The following is a 24,509-nucleotide window of genomic DNA, read 5'->3' on the forward strand; positions in this document are numbered from 1 at the left end:
TGTTTTCAAGACCCCGCAGCCACAAGCAAGAGAAGTGAAGATGGCGGACGTTTTGAGTGTTCTTCGTCAATACAACATCCAGAAAAAGGAAATCGTTGCAAAAGGAGATGAAGTTATTTTTGGAGAGTTTTCTTGGCCCAAAAATGTCAAGACCAACTATGTTATCTGGGGGTACGTCATCCTTTTCAGTATCTCGTTATTTCTTTTAGTTAGTTCAGCTATCATTTGCTTCTCTGGCTTATGGCAGATGGCAGGGGACGCTAATGTTAGCTAGGCTACAACTACACAAACTTTTCATCTGCGTTATGGAGGGAAGCAGTTGCTTCTGTGGACACTTAACGTTAGTTGTCATAGCAGGCATACCAACCTTACTCGGTCGGGAAAACATGGCCTTTGGCTTGTTCTTGACATAACACGTGACGTTTTATTTGTTTCCTTAGCAAAGATTGTGTACTGACCTATGCAGGACTAGACGTGTTAGCTAGCTTACATTGAGCTAGTTAGCTGCCTGCTTGCAGGAAAATGTATTTGAAGGGATATATTGGGAAACTGATTTGATGGAGGCTTTACAGACGTGTTTTTCAGATATTTATGTGAGCGTAACTTTCATGGTTGATATTTGTAAAAGATAATATAGTAAGTTAAAGACATGACATATGTTGATCATATGTGGCTCATGTGCTCAAGAGATGTTCTATGTTGATCGAAACACATTTTGTACTAGAAACTGTGTGTCCAGGACCCTAGCGTTATTTATAATTTGCATTGAAGTAATAAGTAATTATTATTAAAGTAATTTGATAACACTGTTGTATGTGCCTTTCTGTGAATTGGGGTCTAAGTAAGTAAGTTAAGTGGAAATGATCGAGCTAATTACTGAAGTTTATTATATCAGACCTTGACATTGAGTTGGTCTGGATCAGGTCCTGTCATCAGCCAAAGTTTCTATACAGAAGAGAACTATTTGTAATCATCATTGTTAAATATGCTTTCTGGAATGTCTTGATTTGAATAATTACAGAACTGGAAAGGAGGGCCAGCCTAAAGAGTACTACACCTTGGACTCAATTCTCTTCCTGCTCAACAATGTGCATCTTCCTCATCCTTCCTATGTCCGCAGGGCAGCTGTAAGTACCCCCCGCCCCCCCTTGCATAATCTGACTGCTGTAGGTGTTTATGAGCTGGGTCTGTCATTTGAACTTGTGAAAGTGTCATTCTGGTTTGCAGTGACCAGTATTTTACAGACATTCAGTCCTTGTTTTTTTCATCCATACAGACAGAGAACATACCTGTAGTCAGAAGACCCGATCGAAAGGATTTACTCTCGCATCTCAATGGAGAAAGTTGTAAGTAAATGTAGCTAAAAATTCAGGCTTGTTTATCTAATGGCTTAAATTGCTTTAGGCTTCTCAACATTTCATTATGTATCTCTGTCTTACAGCTACTTCAGCAAGTATTGACAGAAGTGCACCTATTGAAATCGGGTTGCAGAGACCAACACAAGGTTTGTTTATAAATGTGTTCGCCCTTTGGTTAGACCCTGGTGTTCGATGACGTTCCCTCTTAACTTGGACCCTGGAGACAACACTGCTACTAATTCACATTATTTTTGGTCTGCTGGTCTAGATTTTGCATCTGTAATGTATTTTATATTGCCAGCTGGCCTAGACACGCTTTGAATTTTTTTTTTGATTGTTTGTTTTGGTCCTTGCTAATACTAAATACGCAGATTCTATAGAGAGTAATTAAGCACCCTCTCGTATACACAGTCAAAAGGGCAGCAGATGAGGTTTCATCAGAAGCGAAAAAACCACGCATTGAGGTAACCACATACTGATTGTCATTGCAAACCACTTCTTTTTTTTGATATCTCATTCAGAATGTACTTTTACATGCGTGTGGTCTAGTTTCAGCCTCACCTCTGATTCATTTGGTTTGACTCAGGATGAAGAACGTGTGCGTCTTGATAAAGAGCGTCTGGCAGCACGTCTGGAAGGACACAAGGAGGGAATTGTGCAGACTGACCAGATCAGGTACAAGCTTAACATTTGAAAGCAGCCTCACACTAGGAAATCCTGAATCCCGAAATGCTTAAAACTGTCGTTAAATCTAGATTGCAAAGACACATGGTGCATTCAGGCCGTATGAAAAACAAACAAAACGCTCGTTAATCTTAAATAAACAAATGTATTTGGCTTAAAGTATAGTGTAAGACAATTTTAGCGTACAAGTGACAAAAATGGCAAAATTCCTAAGTTCATATTAAAGTTGTTGAACATGCAAGTCCACATGGACTACAAATGAACTATGTCACGACCAAAGTGATGACAAGCCTACATCTGGGCACCTCTGTTAGCAAACTCTTCCCCCAGTTTCCCACCAATTATTCCCACATAAGGAGATGTGAACGATGATGTTTTCACTGGGAAAAATGTTTTTCCAATGCTCATGAACCCACTGACAGTTCCACGATCCTAAGCCTGGAAGACATAGCAAGGAAACAGTGCAAAATAGTCTTGAAACTCATTATTATTTATTTTTAGGCTTATTGTAACAACCAAAACAAAGAGAAAAAATAAAACTTAGAAATTCATTGTATTTTTATGCTAGCCTAATGGTTATTTTTGTGGCACTTAGTATCGGTACTTGGGATCAGCAAAGGGAACAGAACTGGAAATGCTCATACTCGATTTGAAACACATGGTATCAGTGCATCCCTAGCTTTGGTGCTCAACTCCTAAAGTAAATGTCACAAGTTGGACTTGGCACAAGACAGAATGCTGTGGAGCAATCTTGATGGACAGACTATCAAAACGATAGAACATGATATTTAATGCAGATATTGATAATGACTTGATATCTTCCTGGATGTGATTTTATTTTACTTGTATAACATTGTCAGCACAAAATGGTTGTTAAAATAAAGATGTCTGAAGTTTTATAGTAATGTAATGTAATTGCGTGCAAAGGAAATTGATGTCGAGTGTGATATTGCTCACATTTCCAAACGGTCTAAACTCCTTGTAATATCTTACCTGGACAGGTCGCTCTCCGAGGCCATGTCTGTGGAAAAGATTGCTGCCATCAAGGCCAAGATCATGGCAAAGAAACGGTCGACCATCAAAACAGACTTGGACGACGACATCACCCTCAAGCAGAGGAGCTTTGTGGACGCCGAAGTTGACGTGACTAGAGACATTGTAAGTCGAGAGAGAGTTTGGCGGACCCGGACCACCATTCTTCAGAGCACTGGAAAGGTAAAAGCTGACTCATCACGTCTTTGTGTAGTTCAAGTGCAACAAAACGATTTTGGGTATAAGAGAGGTTTAGAAGAAATGTTAAGATTCAGAGGTTCAGGCCAGTATTTACCTTGTTGACTGGTATTGGCCTATTGGCAAATTATATGACATTTGTCGATGACAGTGACTGATGTTTATCTCTGCACAGTCAGGGATAGTACTGTGAATGGATGAAATATTTGAAAATTGTTCATCAATTTTTTTGTTTCCCTGTCACCAAAGGGTATAAATAACAACAAAAATGAAGTAAACAAAAATATTGTTTTTTTTCCCCCAAATCCTTATTTTATTCAACAGTATTGGTATCTGCCTGGAATTTCACAAATAGTGCCTCCCTAATTATTTTGCAAAAAAGTTTTTTCATGCAGATGTTACTGTAGTTTTGACTGTTTGCCTGAAGATGGCAGCGTTGCCACAGCTTAACTGCCAAATATTTTATCTCTTATCCCTCTGACTCTTATATCTTCTTAGCAGCTTCTAGCAGTTCTTCTGTGCATTAAAATAAATGCTGATCATCCTCATTATTGCTCAACCATGACAATAAATGTATCCGTTTGTTGGTTGACCGACCATAGCAAGTGATTTTTGCATCTAAGGATGAGAGTTTTTATTTCACTGATTGCATTCAATTATGGAACATGATTTGTAACATTTTAGTCACTGAATGCATTGAGGCGCTTAATGGAATTTGACTTAATGCCCAACTATCACACATGGCCCAGGTTTAAAGAAGCCCTATGCAACAATTTTAGCAAAAATGACCTTAATTATGCAGGTTAAGAGTCGTTCTGATGGTTCTACAACACTTTTTGGGTCGTTTGGTGGGTGCTTCGTCTCCCCCTAGTGCTTCTCTGCGGAAAAACCGAATATGCAACTTTCTGGTCGCGGTCCGAACACATCCGGATGTGACTCGGCGGAAGTATCCAATCGCGCCTCGAAAATGTAGTCAGATTGTAGTTTCTAAGAAGACTGCAAAACGAACTCCGACTTGGCTTTGTTGCTGTTGAAATTGTAAGTAGCCTACCCTTGAGTGAACTTTGTTTTTGTAATGTGGTTTGATAGTCTCTTGAACAATGTGTTTGCTCGACCGTTTTATTGTGAGCCCTGTATGTGTTTAGCTCGGTTTCTTGATGGCTAGCTCGCTAGCTAGTGGGGGTTTAGCGTAGCAGTCACTTGCTACCGAAGCTGCAGGGGGAGCTATGTCGTGAAAAATGCGAGCCCAAATCAGGCGAAAACCCAGAAACAGCAAAGGAATAACCAAACCTGCATAGGGCTTCTTTAAGGAATCACACAGCTCTTTTTTTGTAATATGGCTCTTTTTCTTTGTCATGATTCTAGAACTTTTCCAAGAGCATCTTTGCAATCCTGCAGTCAGTGAAGGCCAGAGAGGAAGGCCGAGCCCCAGAACAAAGACCAGCACAGAACCCCACTCAGGTGGTAAGGGCAGACGCACACCTGCACTCCTCTTGATCTCATTTCAACACACACACACACGCATCAAATTGCCCCAAATTACATTAAATAAGAACACTGCCATGCAAAGATGAGACCATGTATCAAATAAATGAAGCTTGAAATGAACTGTGGGGACCTGTGATGGAGGTAGTTATTTAAGCCATCGATTGGTAAAGCTGCTGGTAGGCTGATGTTGGACATGGTGTAATAGAATGTCTTAGCAGGTGCTGGTTATATCCTTGTCTTTGTCTCTGCATAGTAATTACTATATCCTTTCCCTATGTGTGTAGGTGTAATTTTTAATATATTTATTTATTTGTTTGTTTATTTATATATTTATAGTATATATTTGTGCATGTATATGTACATGTATACATGCAGGGAGTATAATGAATTATGGCGTTGAACATTTAGTTGAGAATGTGGAAACCTTTTGGTGGTTGATTGGCAGTGCTAATGCTCTAACTTATTTGTATGGGCAGCAACATGACCTAAGGACTGAGTATTATCATTCAAATATGTATCGAAATAAGTAGATTAAGCCTGAATTTGCTCTGTGCATTTCCCTTCCTTACTCCAGGACCCCTCCGCAAGAAACAAGCAGCCAGTCCCAGCTGCCTACAACAGATATGATCAGGAAAGGTTCAAAGGGAAGGAGGGTGAGTGTGGCATCTGCTTAGTCTTCTCATTTGAATTCTGTGTGTGGTTTAGCTCTCCATTTCTTTCCTCTTCACCAGGTCGGCATAAGAAGCCCCTGATGCATGATATTGCAGTTAACAGACCAATGACATGCAGACCTTAGACTTAGTGTGACTTGAAATGAAATTAGCTGGGAATGACCGACGAAGTAAATGTGAGGCTGTGTTCATTTATTTAGTGGGTGCTTGTACAGTGGGCTCCATGGGAATCAACCTGGTGGCTGTGCAGTTGATGGCACCCAGGGGACATGCTTAAGAGGGTTAGCTTCAGCCAGTCAGTATCGGCTATTTTGGGGCGTATACGTTTTTTTTTTTTTTCCAATTGGCTGGCTTCACTCATGGACTGTGGCCAGCTAGTGTAGTGTTTTTGGTAATTGTTCGCTGATTGATTGTGTGCCGTTTTCAGCACAGGCAATTGACCCAATGTAATTTTACTGCCACAGCTGAATGCAGCAAAACTTCTAAAAATGTCTACATGCATTTTCCTTTTTCCTGTGTTGAGTCTGGTAGCTTAGCAGTAATCATTAGTAGAATGGCCGTGCTAATGTAATACCCCACCTCCTCACATGTACCTTCTAACAGTTGCACACTAACAACGCCACGATACAACTCCACACCATAGAGTTTTAATTGTCATAAGACATGTAAATGTGTCTTGCTATCCTCCACAATAAATGGTTGGGCAAGGATGTTCACAAGTTTCCTGATGTGGCTTGTTTAAGGCCCAATTCGCACCAAAGATTCGCAACAAGATGAAATCGTTGCAGAAAGAATTGCAGAGGTGTTAATTAAATGTTGCACGTCGTTGCCACCTGTTCCAAGCCATCGCAAAGCATTCACCATGGTTAGTCTCAGTTGCAAGGTTTTAGAACATTGCAGCTCATCTCGTCACAAATCTTTGGTTTGAACCCCCCTTAAGACTTAAGGCACAGAGCCTCAACCCCTCTCTGTTGCCTGTATGCTGTGCAAAGAGAGGTCAAGAGGAAGTCTTGTGTATTAGCTACATTGTGTATAAGCTACAAGACAGTGTTTTATGCAAGTTAAAAGAAACAAAGCCATATAAATACCATATTAACTGCCCCCGTGTATTAACCTCATAGCTGAATAAATTTTGCAAAATCAATGTATAAGCCGCGGGTAATAGTTGGGAAATTACGAAGAATAAGCACAGAGGTACATGAGTGTATGTCTCTTTTGCAATTGGTTATATGAAGCCTGTCTTCTTATTCAGTTCTCCATATTTTATCAGTGCAATCTAGTTTTTGATTTTTTTTTTTTATCCCTAGCCTTTACACAAAATATATTTCCCTAAGTTTCCCTGCAATTGTTCAGGAAAGCTTAATCATCAAGGACACTTTTGAGGGGTATATTTGGCAATGGTGGCCGTTTGGTACAGACTCCTTTTTGATTTTTTTTTTGCAGAGAAATGCTTTCATTTCTTGCACTTTAATTGTAGTTTAGCTGGAGAGCTTCATAATATATTATTGTTACTTGATGTTGAATTTTAGTGGTGACTGATTGAACAGCTGGCTACTAATCCAGTTGGTGACAGATTTGGTAAGCACACAGGCTCCCTCTTGTTTGTGCATGATGTTGAACCCTGTTTTCTCACTACTAACACAAATTTAATTTATTGCAGAAACGGAGGGCTTCAAGATTGACACCATGGGTACCTATCACGGCATGACCTTGAAGTCTGTGACGGTAAGTTCTCTGGTATAATTCTGAAGGAAATGGATGTGCTAGTCTATTTTATAAACAGGAAATCACCAGCAGTCGTTTAACATATAGGAGCAGTTATTTGGGCCACAGATTATAGAATCATGCCCTTGCAATTGAACACTGTCAGGTTATGATCAGGTGTATTGTCTATGTTGCGCGTCGTATTGTGCAGTGTGTAGTCACTCCACAGCCTGTTTCATTTGTTATGACAGAAATTTCCATTACGTTTCCGCATTTCCTTTTAGAAACCTTTTTAAAGGTTTGCTGTGTCTGATAGCAGCTGCTTGTGTTTTGTTTGTTTGTATGTATGTGTTTCCTGTCTCTCTTTCGCAACATTTTCCCAAGGTGCTCATATCATCAAGTTTATGAGCAAAGATCTCTAGTTACCGGTGGTAACACTGTGTTGTGTTCAACTGGACCCAAGCAGTTTTAGAGCTGGTGCACGCTGGCTCTGAGTTCAGGTGTCTTATGAAGGTCATTATGGGCTTTCAAATGTGGTGGGCTGTTGGTATAGCTGAGGGAAAGCTGGATGAAGAGCAAGAGTTCTTCTTTCAGGAATCTATTTGCCTAGTTCCTCTTTAGTGAGCCGAAGACTGTATGATTACCTTGGTTTTGGAACATCAGCAGGGAGTTGATGAAGCTTGCCTTAAAGTGACCTTGTGAAATGATAGTGTGGAGGTTTGCTTAACAAGTGACTGAGAAAGATGTGTGTGGGCTTTAATTAGTGGAATGGTTATTGATTTAGGCACAGTTTCAAGTGGGATTTTCTTCCTGTTTGGACGCCTATAAACCAAGAACTTTTTGACAATAGTCATGGTCATTGATAGTGCTTGAATTTATACATTTTGTAGTAGAAAAGAGTCTTGGAATTTCATGTTTAAGAAGGTGTGTGACTCTCTTCTTTGGAGGTGTAGTTTGTTTAGCCTTGAAATTGATTTATACGCCATTAAATGTTCCAAATACAAATTGGCGGAGCATCCACTTTCATGGGCAATTAACATTCACAAGATTCACAGCAAGGTAATCAGCATCTCAAGACTGACCACTGTATCACATGTAAATCAAGAGCAGTCAGGTGACTGAAAATCGTTTCCCCCACCTGGTTAGGTGAAAGAAAGTGAAACGAAATTCCGGCATTCGGTTCCTTATGCAGATTATAAAGATGATAGGGCCGCAACTAACGATTTTTATAGTTGATTAGTCTGTTGAAACAAAAATAATTGGCTATTGAATTTCTAGTTGACAACTAATCAACAACTAATTGTTGCAGCTCTAAGGAGCATCATATGGTGACTATCTTGTCTTGAAAATTTTAAATGAATTGGGCCAGTAGTTTTCTCATTATGTGGTCTGACACATGGACACACACATATACATACACACACATACACACATACAGACAGACAGATCGACCAGATTAGAATGCTGTCTGGGGTAACCAGACATTTTGTTGTTTTATATTGCCACATTTGACTTACGGTATATAAATGAAAGAAAATGAAACCAACCTGACAAGGTCTTATTTTGCTCAGATTTATTTTCGCTCTTATAGTAATATGTACATTAAAATTTGTACTTTGGACCACAAAAACTGAAACGACTGAAAAAAAATTGTTAACAGATAATGTCCCATACCATCTTGTGCTTTTAACTCCACTTTTGTGATGCCTTTCCTTCAGACCTTTATCATGGCCATAGAGTTTGTATCTCCTTACCGATTATTGATCACCCAAGAACTTGGCCCCAGTGCAGCTTTCTTTGGCGAAACCTACCGGCCCTGTCTTTGTCTTTGGGTGTGTTTATGCAGGCGTTGTGCTTGTTGCTCTGCAGGTGGTGCCAGAACTTGAGAAGTTCGTTGGGGTGAAACTGGTGGGAGGTGATTAAGTGGCTGTACTTGCAGCTGCTGTAGGAGACGCGCCAGTGGTTAAACAGAAACTCGTTTGGTGGAGGCGTCGGATCAATCCGCAGCTTGGCCAAACAGATACCCACGTAGACGTCCTCTAAGTGAAGCCTCCGTATGCTCAACGAGGCCCTGTAGATCTTGGCCGCCATGTCTCCTGAGAACACGTACCCTGTTCCGGAGCAGAAAGTCGGGTAGCGCTCACTTGGGTAGAGCTCTGGTGGCATGTACCACTTGCTGTTTTTGTTGCGGTTTGGCGCATACCCTCGCATGAGGTACCCAGTGAAGTACCTCCTCCTCGGCTGCGTGCCAGGCCGGAGTAGCTTCTGGATGAGGTACTCTGTGTTGACAAACATGTCACTGTCTGTCTTCATAACGTAGTTGGCGCCAGGGCAGTAGGTGGCCACCCAGTGCATTCCCATCAGAGTCTTAACTGTCAGATTGTAGTAGGTGTCCAGGTACTCCTGCTGGATGATGTCGTGGTACACCTGGCTCTCAGCTCTTAAAGAGCGGTGAAGCTCCTCACCTTCTGCCCTGCTGCTGGCATTCCTTGTTCCCAGCAAGAAAAGCCGCACCATCCCCAGGCCGTCGGCCACACTCTCATTCCCCCACGTTTGCCGGATGGCATCCCGGGCTTCCCTCTGCTCGGGCTCGGTGGCGACTAGCAGCACCAGGAAGGGTGTGCTGTCCCGGCATTTGTTGGGCTCGTTTATGATGTACTCGTAGGGCTCGAGGAGCAGCGTGGACCCAGCCGCCTTCATCTCCTCGCTGAGGCTGCTGTTGGCACCCAGCGAGTTCTCCAGGCCGACCACCCCACCCTCCTCCCCAGGGAAGGAGCTGAGGTCCACCACAGGCTTGGGGTTTGCATTGGCCGGCGGAGCTAGGGAATCCCTCCACGCCACACTGACGCGGGGCAGGAGGCTGTGGTTGCGGCCCTGACCGTGGGTGGCCTCTGCTCTGGGCTGCCCTGGCCCGCGGGCAGCTGCAGCGCTCTGGCTCTCCCTCCTGCTGGAGCGTCCGGGCCGCCAGTCCTGGTGGCCCAGGATGAGGAGCAAGCCTACGAAGGAGAGCAGGGAGAGGAGTACGGCGATGTGTGTGCAGCAGTGCCGTCGTCTCCACTGCATCCTGGCTGCCGAGCGCCACTGGCACACATCAATGCCAGTCACATCCAGTCAAGCTTTGACCATCTGGGCATGATGGACGGTGCCCACTTTCCTGGAGAAAACCCTCTAGGGCTCCCACGAGAAGGTTGACGCGCAGCTCATGGTGATGGTCACTCAGGAAGTACTATTGGTGAAATGCTATCCTGCAGTAAGGACTCGTTCATGCTTGTCTGTTGAAAAGATAAGAAAAAGATTGGATAAGTAAGGCTGTGTTTAATGTTTAAGCCCAAGTTTTACAGTTGTGTGATTTAACAGTACAAAAGCTTTTTTTCATTCATTGTTTTAGGGCATTATGTTTATATATGTATAGGTAATATGATCCCTATAGATTTGCTGCGGAGGGTTGCCGGTTCAAATCCCGACCAGTAGGCACGGCTGAAGTGCCCTTGAGCAAGGCACCTAACCCCTCACTGCTCCCCGAGCGCCGCTGTTGTTGTTGCAGGCAGCTCACTGCGCCGGGATTAGTGTGTGCTTCACCTTACTGTGTGTACACTGTGTGCTGTGTCTGTTTCACTAATTCACGGATTGGGATAAATGCAGAGACCAAATTTCCCTCACGGGATCAAAAGAGTATATATACTTATACTTAGGACACATATGACAGGAGTCTCTTTGAAAGATATTGAAAGCATTTTTGGAAATGCATGTCACGCTTAGTCACTGGAATATTGCGCTGCTCATCAATAATTGGTTACTCATGAAATGATCCAACTATGTTAATCAATGTTACACATGGAGCCAAGCTGAGCAGCGCAGCTTTGTTCTTCATGAGGCTAAAAGTGAGTTTTCAGTTGCTGTGACTGCTCTTCAATATGTGAAGCTAGGTAATGGATGTTTTGTGCTTACTATCTGTCTGTGACAGCCTTTTAGATATCATTCTCTAATCTGTGAAATAAAAGAAGAAAATCTGATTAAGATTTTGATGGCCCAAAGAGAAGGCCAGCAGTGACAAACTGAGGCGTATAAGCCAGTGTCAAAGATGATCAAAAGCTATTTTGTCAGATCACACTCAATGTTAAAGCCTTAAAATACACTGCTTGTAGACATCCCCTAAAGCTTAGTATGGTCAAATAGTAAAGTAGATTTACTATTGTGTTCGCCATGGCAACACTGACACTGTGTCAAATCAGCACATTATGGGATTTAGCTTTCCTTTTTTTTCTATATTCAGAGATAATACCAGTATACCATACCAATAGTGCTGCCATGGAAACGGCTTTCTCTTATCCTTAGTTTCAGATTGATATCCGGATGAGAGGCATTGACTGTTTCTGTTGGTAGCGAGGAACAGGCAACAGAGACCACTTGCATCAGCTGTATGTAGCTAAGTAGTGTTGCTGCATAGTTGGTTTACGAGTTTAATTGTTTTACCTTATAAGTGGAGTGGGCCAGAAAATGGGTGGTAAAACATGATTTTCCATCAACATTGGTACATGCCAAATACTTACATCTACTTGGACTGTTTACAGGCAGAGAGATATACTGAAACCAAACAGTTTACGCGTCTTCTAACGAAAGCATATCTGAGGATACTGAATGAACGTTTTTAAAGTAACGTTTTGCAGAAGTGTGCCTTGACTTGTTTACTTCTGATCCTCCAGCCGGTCTCCTGCTCTGATATAGCTTTTTCTTGACCTGCTCTCGTTTGCCTGTCTTCCGTTTCCAGAGAGTGTGAGTTCCTTGCATATGCTGTAGAAAAACACTGGCTGCCGAGAGGTCTAGCGGACAAAGGGCTGTTTGTGGCCACACACACACACACACACACACACACACACTCTCGGCAACAGAACACTCAATGCTCTCCCCTGTTGGTGGGGGGGGATCACAGGATATGAACAGAAATGCCTTCTCTCTCACACGCAGAGTCTACTGCTATACACCTGACTAAGACCAGAAAGAGCCGCCTAGAACCATGTTGTCGCACTCATTTTTTATAGATGTATACCAATGTCTCTGTATATGTAGTTACTTTTGGCCTATGTAGCTTATATGTATGCCTTGATACTTTTATTAACATATTGATATGTAAAGGTTATTTGCAATATCTACAGAATTCGATTCTATTCGATTGCACTATTATTTATGTGCAGTCGTGTTGAATGTTACCTTTCTCGTTGTGCAGAGGCGGCTGCTGCTTGCTTCTCGTGACACAGTTGGCACCCTCACCCCACGGTTATGGACATGCGCTCCTGCCAGCTGTGATAGTAGTCCGTCATTCCATGGACACCGCTTATTTTTCGCATCGCTAGTCTTCCTTTTTTTTCCAAATTCCTTTTTTTCCTCCTGCTTGGCCTCGGTCTGCGTCCTGCTGCCGTTCGTTAGTGAACCGCTTCCTGTGCCGCTCTCCTCTCCCGTTCTATGCCCGGTGTCTTTGTGAGCCCCCCCTGGTCTGTCACACAAAGGCGTCTCGCGTGGATGCAGAGGCTGCTTTGATCCTCATTCATTCCTCCCCCCATTCATAATCCATGCCCCTGGGTCTGGCCACTTCTCAGGCAGGCTGACGGGTGGACCGATGCGTCGAAGAGAGCAGCCAGTGCTGTGCTGAGTGAACAGCTCCTATTCTGATTTCATGACGTTGCTAGGCAGGATGATCCTCCCCTTGCTTGCTCACCTCTCTCTCTCTCTCTCTCTCGCTCTCTCTCTCGCTACCTCTCTCTCGCTACCTCTCTCTCGCTACCTCTTTTTTTAGTATGTGCTGCATTACTCATATTCCTCTCTCTCCATTGCTCTGAGTCTCATTCAGTCGCTCACTATTCTCAGTACAGCCCCCTCTCTCTGTTTCCAAAAATACATATCTGTGTTCCCCATGGGTTGTTCTCATGTGTGCTCCCTACTTGGCAGCTCTATATATAAATTGGTACTGCACTCTAATTTGGTATGTGTTTAGCTATTTGCCTGCCTGTACTCTGAAATAAGAGTCTGTGTGTGTGTCTACAGCTATGTAACTGACAGTTTACTGCACCAGTGGCACGTCATGTCCCTTCCCCCCACGTGAGTCTTTTGTGTTGGTTCCCACCCCATCCTGAGCGATAAAGGAGGGTCTTACTCACTCCCTGCCTTTGTGGGAGGCCAGCCAGAGGGAGGAGGGGAGGGATGGAGGGGAGAAAAGGCCACCGCTGCTGCCTTGAACGTTCCACATACTCGACGCACCCGACCTATAGCGCGACAATGTGACGTCACAGAAGCGCCATAACCATTTATACTCGCGCGTCATGGTCATGACACTAGTTGCAATATTCTCCTGAACAGAGGTGTCGCTGTTGTGAAAAGATTAATGCTAAGTACGTTACACAGCAGAAGATGCTGCATTAAGAAACACTAGTAGCAGAGAATGCAAACGGGCTCTGCTATTAGCTAGCCTCTGTGATGGTACTTCAGACTTTGGTTGCTACTATTCACAACTACCACCATCATTATCATCTAGTTTCCAAGGTGTGCGCACAGATAGATAGATAGATAGATACTTTAGTCATCCCGAGGGAAATTTTAATAATTTAAACAGTTTAGTTAGCTGGCTAGCTAGCTAGCAGCTGGCTGAGTTTGTGTAATTTCCTGAAGTGGAAAGAGATTTTGTTCAGGCCTTAATAGGTATCCTTTGTTTGAAAATAAATAGTTTCTATTCTTTCCTCTTAATTCCATGTGTTGCAACTCTCGCTGGTAACTTTATTAACTTATCCAGCAAACTATTACAAATTCACGACTGTAACAAAACACTGCAACTCTCGCTTGCCCTCGAACTAGTCCATCTTCCTGTTTCCGCTTTGTCGCTCTCGTCTGAAAAAAAATGAGTGGTGTGCTACCTCGCGCTACCTGGCTAAAATCCTGGCGCGCCAGCAAGATCTACGTCATTTTGACGTCACGGTGTCGCGCTACCGGTCGGGTGCGTCGAGTATGTAGAACGCATTACTCATGCCAAAACGTTGACATGCAGGAAGGAAAGCTGTGTCCTCCTTCTGTTTTGGGAAGGATGTTGCCCTCAGAATGTGTGTGTGTGTGAGTGTGATGGCTTGTGGGTGGGCAGTACTGTCAAAATCCAAAGCCATTCTTTAACTGAAAAACCACAAAGACTGGTAATGTGTGCGTTGGCTTGTGTTCAAGGCTTCAGAAACACAATGGAAGCACATTGGATTTGCAGAACTAGGCGAACATCTGTTCTCCGTTCTTGTCACCTGGTGATGGATCATTGCTTTGGATGGGATGGGTAGTGGTGATGGTGGGGGAGGGAATCAGCCCACCACGCAGTCCCTGTGGTGTGGGTGGAGGTTATCTGCAGGCATCAGAGGAGGAGGCTGGTGATCGGTCAAACGGAGCACTTTTAAATGATTTTTATGGAGTCAAACAACGCCATAAAGATTGTGTGCCCGTGAAAAGATATTCACATGTGTAATAGAGTTTTGTCTTCGAGGATATAATTTGCACAAGTGTAGAACCGTTTTGTAGCTGTGGAATTAATTTGTCTATGTGCAAAAAAAAATCGTACCTGCAGAAATATTTTGTACGCTTGTGAAAACCATTTGTCCACAGGGATTTAGTTTGAATGTGTGTGGAACAGCTTTATAGCTACAGGCATGGGAGAAGTGCAACATCTATCTTTCGTGTGCAAACTTTTTTCACAAGTGCACAAAATATTTCTGCAGGTACGATTTTACACAAAACGGTTCTACACTTGTACAAATGATATCCTCGAAGACAACACCCTATTACACATGTGAATATCTTTTTACGGGCTCACAATCTTTATGGCGTTGTTTTGACTCCATAGATTTTAAGCTCCTCAATTAAGACTAATGATGCTGCGTGTTTGCGGAGAGTGCAGGCCAGGCGAGGAACTGTGATGAGCAGGCACACAGGAGAGAGGGAGCCGGCACAAGTCTGATGAGCTCTTCTACAGCTAAATGTTAATGTGACCTTATTTGTTTGATTGTTTTCTCATTCTCTCTCTCTCCTTCTCTTCCTCATGCCATCTCTCTTCTTCCCCTTCTCCATCCCTCCCTCTCTGTCTCCCCTCTTTTAGGAGGGGGCATCAGCCAGGAAAGCCCAGACTCCTGCCTTGCAGCCTGTGCCCCGACCAGGTAAGCATGGAATGAACAGACTAAATGAGCTTATTGTGCCTTTTACATTGTCAAGCCACCAGTTTCTCCTATATGGATTGAGCCTTAGATTGAGCGTTCCTACACAGTATGGCAAAGTATGGAATTTGATTTGAGTATTTTCCAGGTCTGTAAAAATATGGGGAAAAGAAAAGAGGTTATGGAGAAAAAAATGTGTTTCCAGACTACTGCACCTACAGTACTTTGTTTTCTTAAACATAAAATTGCCAAAATGTTCACTAATGTGTGAGACCATAGCAAGCTTGAGGTCACTGACCTTAACTTATTGAATGCCAAGCTGTTTTAGGAAGCTTTGTCTAGAGTGCCAGCAATCTAGACCATTGTTGATGATTTTTGTACAGCCACAGCATATTCTGTGTTATAGCTATGAACACATACAATGGCTCGTTTAAAAGGTGAGACTTTAAGCTCTCAGTGGGTGCAAACCGTGTATTTCTACACGCCTCTGTTCCTGAGAAATCCCAAGCTAAACAGTGGCTAGTTTTCATCAAAATCGCAGTTTTTTTCTAGAAATGGAGCTATAACGTATAACGACTGCCACCTAGTGATGGACCCACGAAAATGGCCTGGTTTTGAGATGACGTGCATGCGTCACTGATTCGACCCAAAGCGGCAACCGAGTTATGATAAAATGTCCAGAGAAAATGTCCCGATTGTGCGTTTTCATGAGTTTTCGATTGTCATATATTTCATTTCCATTCATCACAGAGTTCCCAAAATCACATATAAGGTGTGTTAGAGTGTCTAGTTTCGTAATTAAAAGAAAGAGCTAAAAACGTAATATTACGTTTTTGGCACTCAACGCATGGGAAGGAGAAACGTAATATTACGTTTTTGGCACTCAATGAGTTAAAGGAAGTAAGGGGATATGGGATCTCCAAATTATTAATCCTATTATTTAAATAGTCTAAATATGAATACATCCATCCATAGTTGTCAGTTGACATGGCTGATTTTATTTACATTTTATCATCTTGAGTGCATAATGCCTGTTGGATTGATGTAGTCTAATATTCATCACTATTTAATTTCCTGTCATATCTCGTTGTATAGGAGAGGTTTCTGTGTTTCTGGTGTTAAACATAATATTGCTTTAGCAAAGGAGCAGTGTCATGCCAAACTGACACCTTTTAGCTTACTGTTTGGCCTCGTCCTCTATTTTTAGTCTCCATGTTTATTACATGGCATGTTTCTCATCTTTGGTCAGCCAGACCGACATGTTCAACAAGGAGACTGATATTCAGGGTTCCTACGCAGTATGGAAAACCTGGAAAAGTATGGAATTTGATTTTAGTAATTTCCAGGTCTGGATAAGTATGGAAAAAATAAACAAGGGTATGGAGAAATATTTGTGTTTCTAGACTATTGCATTTGCAGTACTAATCACTTCACTCAGGTCATAATGAACCATTCCTACTGTTGTGTAGCTTAACTGTGAGTCCCCATCGTCAAGATACAACTATGATACAACTAAAAATGACCCAGCTAAATGGACGAATATTAAGTGTCATTTTTTAATTCACTTTAGTTGTCCATATGTTTGTTTTCACCGAGTTATCTCAAACCAGAAGTGGCCGCAATGTCGAGAATATGGTCAGAAAAATCTACCGAGAAGTTTGGAAATTTGAGTATGGAATTTTGAAATGCAAAATGTGTTGGAATCCTGGATATTGGATATGGGTGTTTGTACAGCACCAAGAAATGCATAGAGCAGAGAGATAAGGTGGTGGAGAAGGTTGGATCAAGTCAAATGTTGCACACTAGCTGCATCGTTGCCTTAGGGCAGGTGTCACTGAGCAAAGAGGCCAACGTGAAATGGCTTTATGGTGTCCGAGGGCGCTTTGTCCTCCACCCACTTGCTGTTTGTGACACATTCTATTAGAAGCAGCATGCACAGATGTGTGTGTACGCACACACACGCACGCACGCGCACACACACACACACATACGTATACACATTCTATGATGGATAGATATATAAATCTACACACACAAACCTCCTACCACCGCACACATAAGCTGCCCACATCTCACAAACAAACACACAGAGACGCAAAGACACACACACACACCATGATGGGCAGGTATGTGAGTGCAGCGCTGCATGGCATGAGGGATGAGCCTGCTTGCTGTGTGTGGCAGCTCTCCAGCGCCACTCTGATTTAGATTAATGGATCGATGCGTCGTTATGAACTCCTCCAGCACAAGAAAGACCTTCAGCGAACCGGGAGGTGTCGCAGAACCCCCAGCATTACGGATCTGAACCACCAAATGAAAAGCCATATTACTGTAGCTTATTCGTTTGACTCATTTTTAATTGTTGTTTGAGCAACGAATGGTTGATCAAACAACAATTAAATAGTAGATAAGCCTTATCCTCCTGTTGAGTTGTTTTGGCTTTGTGTCTGTTAAACCCTGGGGTAGCTTTTTGCAGTCACTGACAGGAAACCAAGCAACTCTTTATAGTCAGAATGGCTATAGCTATTCTCTCTCTGCGTGCGTGCATGTATGTGTGTGTTCTGATGTTTATAGCCATGGCCAATCTCTGTCTGACATCTTCTCTTGCATTCTTTCTCTTTCAAGTTTCCCAAGCAAGGCCCCCACCAAACCAAAAGAAAGGTAAAAACAAATGGTGCTTCCATGAAGGGATCTCTATGAATATAATATGATATAACATAACATAATCTAATATATTTGAATGTATAATATAATTTGATATAATTTATGTGCTGTTTTACATTTTCAGGTTCAAGAACCCCCATCATAATTATCCCAGCCGCCACAACTTCCTTAATCACCATGCTCAATGCTAAGGACCTTCTGCAGGACCTCAAGTAAGTCTCAGCGCTCCTCAGCAACCCTTGTCTGTCTGTTAAAACAGCAAATCCTTCCCCATTTCCCTTTGCTGGGCAGCCTTTGTGTTCTGTTTTGTGGTGGTCTTATTGTTTGCCTGCTGACATTGGGTGGCCGCAGACCAGCCTCTCCCTGACCTCTGGGCAGGCCCCTCAGCAGTTTCTCGTGAGGTAATCTGCTGCTCGGATCCGTCTCATGGCACAGTAGTGTTCACATGTGGCCAGACTCAAAGAGAGAGTGCATACTTCAGAACACATCCGGCCCATCTCATCTCTCATCCTTTTTTTATAGGTGTGCGCATGAAGGCGTTAGGGTGTTTCATTGTGCGAAACCAGACCCCCACACCCACACTCTTATGTTTATGACCCCACTACACACACACACACACACACACACACACACACACACTGCCATGCCAACAGAGGTATAATTGCTGTTTTGCAGTTTAATTGGACCCATAAATCACCTCCAGTCACAAGATGGCAGCTCAGCCGTAGAGGGGGAGGTGAAGCTCCAGATATCAGTGCGGCTCAGAGGGCACCAGCCAGCGCTTAGCCACTCTTCCACAGTCACTCACCATTGGTTCCCACCACACCTGTTATTGGACTCTTTACCCCCCATGCGGATGTTGGGGAAAACAGACAAATAGTACACAAATCCTCTGTTACATTGTGGCCGTTTTATTAAAATTAGAAAACTGTTGTTACCAGCTTTTGAGCAGAGAGAGAATGACGTTTTAAATACTGTATTATTTTAATGACTGAGCGTTTTAAATACTGTATTATTTTAACGACTGAGTGTGTGAGTAGGATATTTCTGATGAGTCATCCGTGTTGTCTGATGGCTTACTGAACTAACACTGCCTGGATCTGAAGAGACAGATAAACAGCAGCCTAGCTGATGGATCCAGGGATTTGTATCTGTAAATCTGTCACAGTGGAAAAATCTCACACACACACACATACTGTAAATACACACTCTCTCTCTCACACACACACACACACACACACACACACACACACACACACACACACACACACACACACACATAAATACTCATGAGCTAATGTGAGCTGCATGGGCACCGACTGTAATGTGTGGTCCATCTCAAGTAGTTGTCGGCTTTGTCGTTAAGCATAGTGCAGTATGTGAAAGCCTTGAACCTTTGGTAATGCGATTAGACAGCTGTGTATGCAGATGCTCGACATTTAGCCTGTTGATGAACCCGGAGTCAGACAACTGCCCTGAATAATCGCACCACAATATGAAAGGCATCTATTATACAGTCTTTGTTGTACCTAAGGCAGCTCCTGCTGCTGCTGCTGCTGTTAAGGTTTATTGTGGTTTACACCACCACTCTGTTGAAGTGGATACACTGGACTCTAAAGATGAAGATGTGTTTAAAATATGGTTCCAATGGTTATTGTAAAAACTAGGGCTTGTAAAGCTTATAGAATTACCTTTTGGGGGTTTGAGTAAGATATTGGTATTCAACATATTTTGAACTCTCTCTCTTTCTCTCTGTTTCTCCCCCCCTCCCTCCCTCTCTCTCTCTCTCTGTCTCTGTCTGTCTCTCCCCCCCTTCCCTCTCTGTCAGGTTTTTGACGTCTGAGGAGAAGAAGAAGCAGGGCATCCAGCGTGACAATGAGGTGCTGCTCCAGAGACGAAAAGATCAGATCCAGCCTGGCGGCACCACGCTCAGCGTCACCGTCCCCTACAGAGTCATCGACCAGCCGCTCAAGCTCGCGCCACAGGACTGGTACTCACCTCCATCTTAGTTATTTATTAGCTTTTAATAGTGTTTTCTGCTGAAGATTTGTATGGGTAAAAGACATGGTCATGGTTATTGTGTAAATTATTGAGCTGCCTTCTCAAACTCTGGACCCTGCATAGAATACAGGCAGATTGTTAGGCCCCATATGACCAATTCATGTCGGTGGAGTTCAAGGCAAGACATTGTGAAGGCCCACTGGGTTTTGGATGTCTGTCTGAACCATCCTTAACCTCGTTTTAAAAGAAGACTGTTTGCCTTTGTCCTGCCAGGGACCGAGTGGTGGCTGTGTTCGTGCAGGGCCCCGCTTGGCAGTTCAAAGGCTGGCCGTGGCTGCTTCCTGATGGATCCCCAGTGGATATCTTCGCCAAAAGTGAGTGCTGCCAAGACAGTGGGATTTTGGAATCTAGAGAATTAGGATAGAGAGAGGATGTGTACAGGTAACAGGACAAAGCCCTCTTTATGTTGGGCACTGTTTTTTTTATTCCCATCAACGTAATGGTTTATGGCGTGTTTATCGCTTAGTGCGAACCACACTGCCTGTAATGCTACTGTAAATCTGCTGCTGGTAAATTGGGTGGCACCATAGGGGCTTTCTCTGAGTGTTTTAGAGAATTGAGTATTACTGAGTATTTAGAATATCTCTGAGTGTTTTAATTGTTCCCCCATATATTATAATGTAGAACTGTAATTGCTAGGACCGGCTTAAATTAATTTAATTTGAAAATAATGCAGAATGCTGGGATTTACAGTGCCCATCAAAGATACTCTGTGATGCATCTAACCCGCATACAGTCAGGGTAGGTGTACACAAGTTTAACCATTGTAGAGCATATGAGCCAACTCAGGTGTGGAACATGTTGTTGTGATAGACGAGATGAACAGGGTCTGAGACATTATCCTGTTGACCGCTTCACCTGCACGCTCATTAAGTGCCCGGTCGCTGACCGCCCTCATGGCTCCCTAACATCGGCTCTGTTTTAAAGTCAATAGCACAGAGATGTTATCAGAGGGCCGGCCTTCAAAGCGCTTTTTCTCTTCTTGTCAGTACCTCAGTTGAGTTGTGCTCTGAATGACCTCTGGTTGTTAGCTGACCGGCAGAGTTCTGCTTTATACGGAAAGGAACGGGACATTTTTTACATATGCAGTTCCTCATTTGGCTCTTAGATAATGTGGAATTTGTATTGAAAGCTACGTAAACAGGGTTAAGTACTCTAGACCATTTGGTGTAATCTCATAATGAGCTTGTTCTATAGTTTCTGTTTTACTAAATGCACAACAGCCCATCTTACTTAATTGTGTTATCAAATGCAAAACCTTTTATGTACTTTGAGATGGAAAATATTTTTTGGCTTAAATAGCTGCATTGTGAGCCAGCAATTTATTACTGTGGATTAATTTTTAATCACATTAAGATGTAATTGGTAGCTTCTCATTTTGCTTTGTTATGGAGTTCTCATTGTGGTACTCAAAATTAAGATGGGGCAGACCAGGAACATGTATTATTTTAGTTAAAGCATGCCTGATTGTGCACATAATTATTCAACATTATGACAATTACACACTAATAACATTAGTGCAGCAGTTATGATGAGTTGATGCCTGTACAAAGTAGGGATGTGCATGGATAGCTGAATAATCAGTTAACTGTTCGAGATATACTGCACACATATTAATATTCCTATTTGGTTATTCTATAATGCACTGAACCATGGAAGAAGTTGTGCCATCATGGTAGCATAGCAGTTATGCGACCATGGTAGAAGTCCTGCTACCATGTCACTGTTTAAGTTAGAATGTTGTAATGACAATGAACAGTGGATCTGAGACATATTTGCGTTTAGTGTTTTATGTAACATATTTGAGTGTGTAGCCTACACAACGTGCAGAAATATAAAGGAGACCACCGACTTCCCAATCTAACGAAGGACCATCTTTCTTTGCAGTCCGAGCCTTCCACCTGAAGTACGATGAGGCTCGGTGTGACCCCAATGTGCAGAAGTGGGATGTAACCGTTCTGGAGCTGAGCCACCACAAGCGCCACTTGGACCGACCCGTTTTCCTCCGCTTCTGGGAGACTCTGGACAGGTCAGTCGCATCACTAGGCTATGTGTTCTGAGGGCTGGCCTGTCTGTCTTTCTCTGGCTAGCTCACACTCTTTCCCTCTGATTGTGCATATGTGCATGCGTGCACCTTTTGAGTGGCTTCAGTGAATTCAACATGCGCCCAATCACCCAGTAGACTGAATCTCGTACACACACACACACACACACACACACACACACACACACACACACACACACACCAGCTGAGGACAAACACTTGGCCGGCTGGGAGTAAGTGTCCTGGACGCCCTGCGCTGGTCGAGCTCCTCCCTCACACAGGGCCAGCCCATTTCACTCATTAGTTCTGCCGCCCGCCCCACCAGTCACTCTAATTAGTAGGCCCAGATGGAGGAGACAAAACGATATGGAAGACCATACACCACTGCGTCTGCACTGCACTGCACGTGTGTGTCTGTGTTCTGCCCGTCCCCCAGCGTGTTACAACCAACACCTTTCGCTGAGTCACTTTGAGTCGGTGTGCTCCTGCCAGCGGTGTAATTTTGCTTGTGTCGCGCTCCATTTTGGCTGACTAATTGCTTTTATTTGGGGTCTAGCCGGGGGGCAGAGTATTGTCAGTGCTGGACAGAGCTAATAAGCCAAGGGAGGCAGTGCATTTCTTACTCTGGGTTCCAGGGGTAGTTGTGCTAGTTCTCTCAAAATGGGTATCCTTCTCATTGTTTACGGGGACTTGTAAGGGAAGAGTGTTTCATTTCCTGTTATGGTATGCTTTAATTAGCGCTGCTTTAAATAACCCAAATGCTGACTGCAGACATTTTAAAGGAACAGATCATCAAAAAAAAAAAAAAACACTGCTCATAATCGGGTGATATGCATCAGAAACGGGTGGGATTCAAAAGGGCTCTGTTCCTTTTTCTTTGAAACTGAAATATCCCATTATTCTGCTTTTTCCTGTTTGGCTCACAGGTACATGGTCAAGCACAAGGCCCATCTGCGGTTCTGAGATGGACCATTGACTAATGTGCGGAGGCCTTGCCTGAGGCTTCTGGTCTTGCCCTTCACCACCCCCTACAGACAGTCCTCCAGCCAAGACCCCCACCCACCCAGGTCCCCGAGCAGCACTTTGGATCCCAGTCTGCTTCTCCGCTCGCGTGGCACCAAGACTGTGGGACGGCCCAGCTCGGTGCTGCTGCGACGTTTCTCTGAACACAGGGCTTCAAGGGAAAATGGGGAGGTGCTCTGAGAGGAATTGATGCAGGCTTGCTTCCTCTTCTGCCAGATTATCGTCATGGTCAATTATTTTTTTTTTCTTTATTATTATTACTAATATTTCTTCTTTCCAGCCCAAAAGCAACTTGGCATCTAGACAGCATTTGATGTCTGGGGAAAAAAAGTGTAAGGTATCATGGAAAACTTCTCTTTCCATTTCATGTTTTCACTTTGTGGGTTTAGAGGAAATGGAATGAATAAGGACACATTGGAACTGGCAGTGGCCTTGTACTTCAAACAAACAAACAAAAATTGTTTAAAAAAATTGAGACTGTTAGAGCTTCGCCCAGCTCTTCTTTCTGTTTCCTTGAGGGACTTTTCTTTGATTGTTCCCCAGTTTGTACATTTCACACAGCAGCCTCTGCTCGTAGATAGCATTAACAGAGCAGATAGAATTGTAAATATTAAATGCAGTTGAACCAGTGTTTGTATATTCCTGGCCTTCTGGTGATGGGGCAGTGGGTACTGTAGCTCTGGAAAATGGTGAATGTGAAAGGGCTTCCACCTCTTTTCCTCTCTTGTGTCCAGCACAGGGGTGGTCACCTCTATCATGCTACCAGTTTGGTTTGAACCCCATGTTAAAAAAGGAAAAAAAAGAAAAATGGCTGTATGGTAATGTAGCACACTGTTACAAATACAGCACAATAAGCAGACTGTGAGTGCAGTTTAAACAACTAAAAGAAGGCAAGTGAAATATTCTTTTTTTTTTTGGTATGATAACGGATCACACCACTTTGTAAACCTTTTTCCTATAATGTGGAATCACTGCTGCAATAAATAAGGAATGCATCTCTGGATTACTTTGATTATTACGTCCATGACTCTTTGACATCGAGAGTTACTTTTTACATTGGGGTCAGTGATACAGTGATTGAGGGGGGTCTGTTGTTTTTAATGTTCACAGTGTATGTGGATAATAAAGCTCAATGTCAGCTACCCTCATGTTTACTTCTCCTGTTTTATGAGTCTTGTAGCTTATTCCATCTCGGAGCACTCCAAACCAACAAGGAATGTCCATTTGAGTACAGAGGGCCTGATTGTGTCTACAAACAGTAGAGTGTGACTGGTCATTAAAGAATGTTTTGAAACATCGACTGTCCTCGCCGCTCTTTGTCCCTTTAAACTCCGCTGGGTGTTCCACGGGGGTTGGTTTCACCACCAGCAGTCTGGGCAGACAGGATTCTTTGATAAGAAGGCTATTGTAA

The 24,509-nt window shown here is 43.2% G+C and overlaps 2 protein-coding genes across 3 annotated transcripts; one reads left to right on the plus strand and one right to left on the minus strand.

Moving 5' to 3' along the window:
* On the plus strand, positions 1-24,240 carry cdc73 (cell division cycle 73, Paf1/RNA polymerase II complex component, homolog (S. cerevisiae)). Of its 2 annotated transcripts, none has more exons than XM_042111746.1 (17): positions 1-171; positions 1,022-1,127; positions 1,277-1,346; positions 1,442-1,504; positions 1,770-1,822; positions 1,945-2,033; positions 3,044-3,257; positions 4,638-4,736; positions 5,335-5,413; positions 7,092-7,156; positions 15,252-15,309; positions 17,932-17,967; positions 18,095-18,182; positions 19,799-19,960; positions 20,245-20,345; positions 21,919-22,060; positions 23,002-24,240. In XM_042111746.1, the coding sequence occupies exons 1-17, from the start codon at positions 41-43 to the stop codon at positions 23,036-23,038; spliced, it is 1,593 nt and encodes a 530-aa protein (XP_041967680.1). In that variant the 5' UTR covers positions 1-40; the 3' UTR covers positions 23,039-24,240. The 2 variants fall into 2 exon arrangements, with proteins under 2 accessions (XP_041967680.1, XP_041967683.1); XM_042111749.1 differs by having other exon boundaries at positions 4,638-4,733.
* Positions 8,900-12,449, minus strand: LOC121704848 (beta-1,3-galactosyltransferase 2-like). The gene is made up of 2 exons (XM_042085373.1): positions 12,344-12,449; positions 8,900-10,407 (listed from the first exon to the last, which is right to left on the minus strand). The coding sequence occupies exon 2, from the start codon at positions 10,196-10,198 to the stop codon at positions 8,900-8,902; it is 1,299 nt and encodes a 432-aa protein (XP_041941307.1). The 5' UTR covers positions 10,199-10,407; positions 12,344-12,449.
* Positions 24,241-24,509: the final 269 nt, after the last annotated feature.

Source organism: Alosa sapidissima, chromosome 1, assembly GCF_018492685.1.
Source record: "Alosa sapidissima isolate fAloSap1 chromosome 1, fAloSap1.pri, whole genome shotgun sequence".
Taxonomy (NCBI): Eukaryota; Metazoa; Chordata; class Actinopteri; order Clupeiformes; family Clupeidae; genus Alosa; species Alosa sapidissima.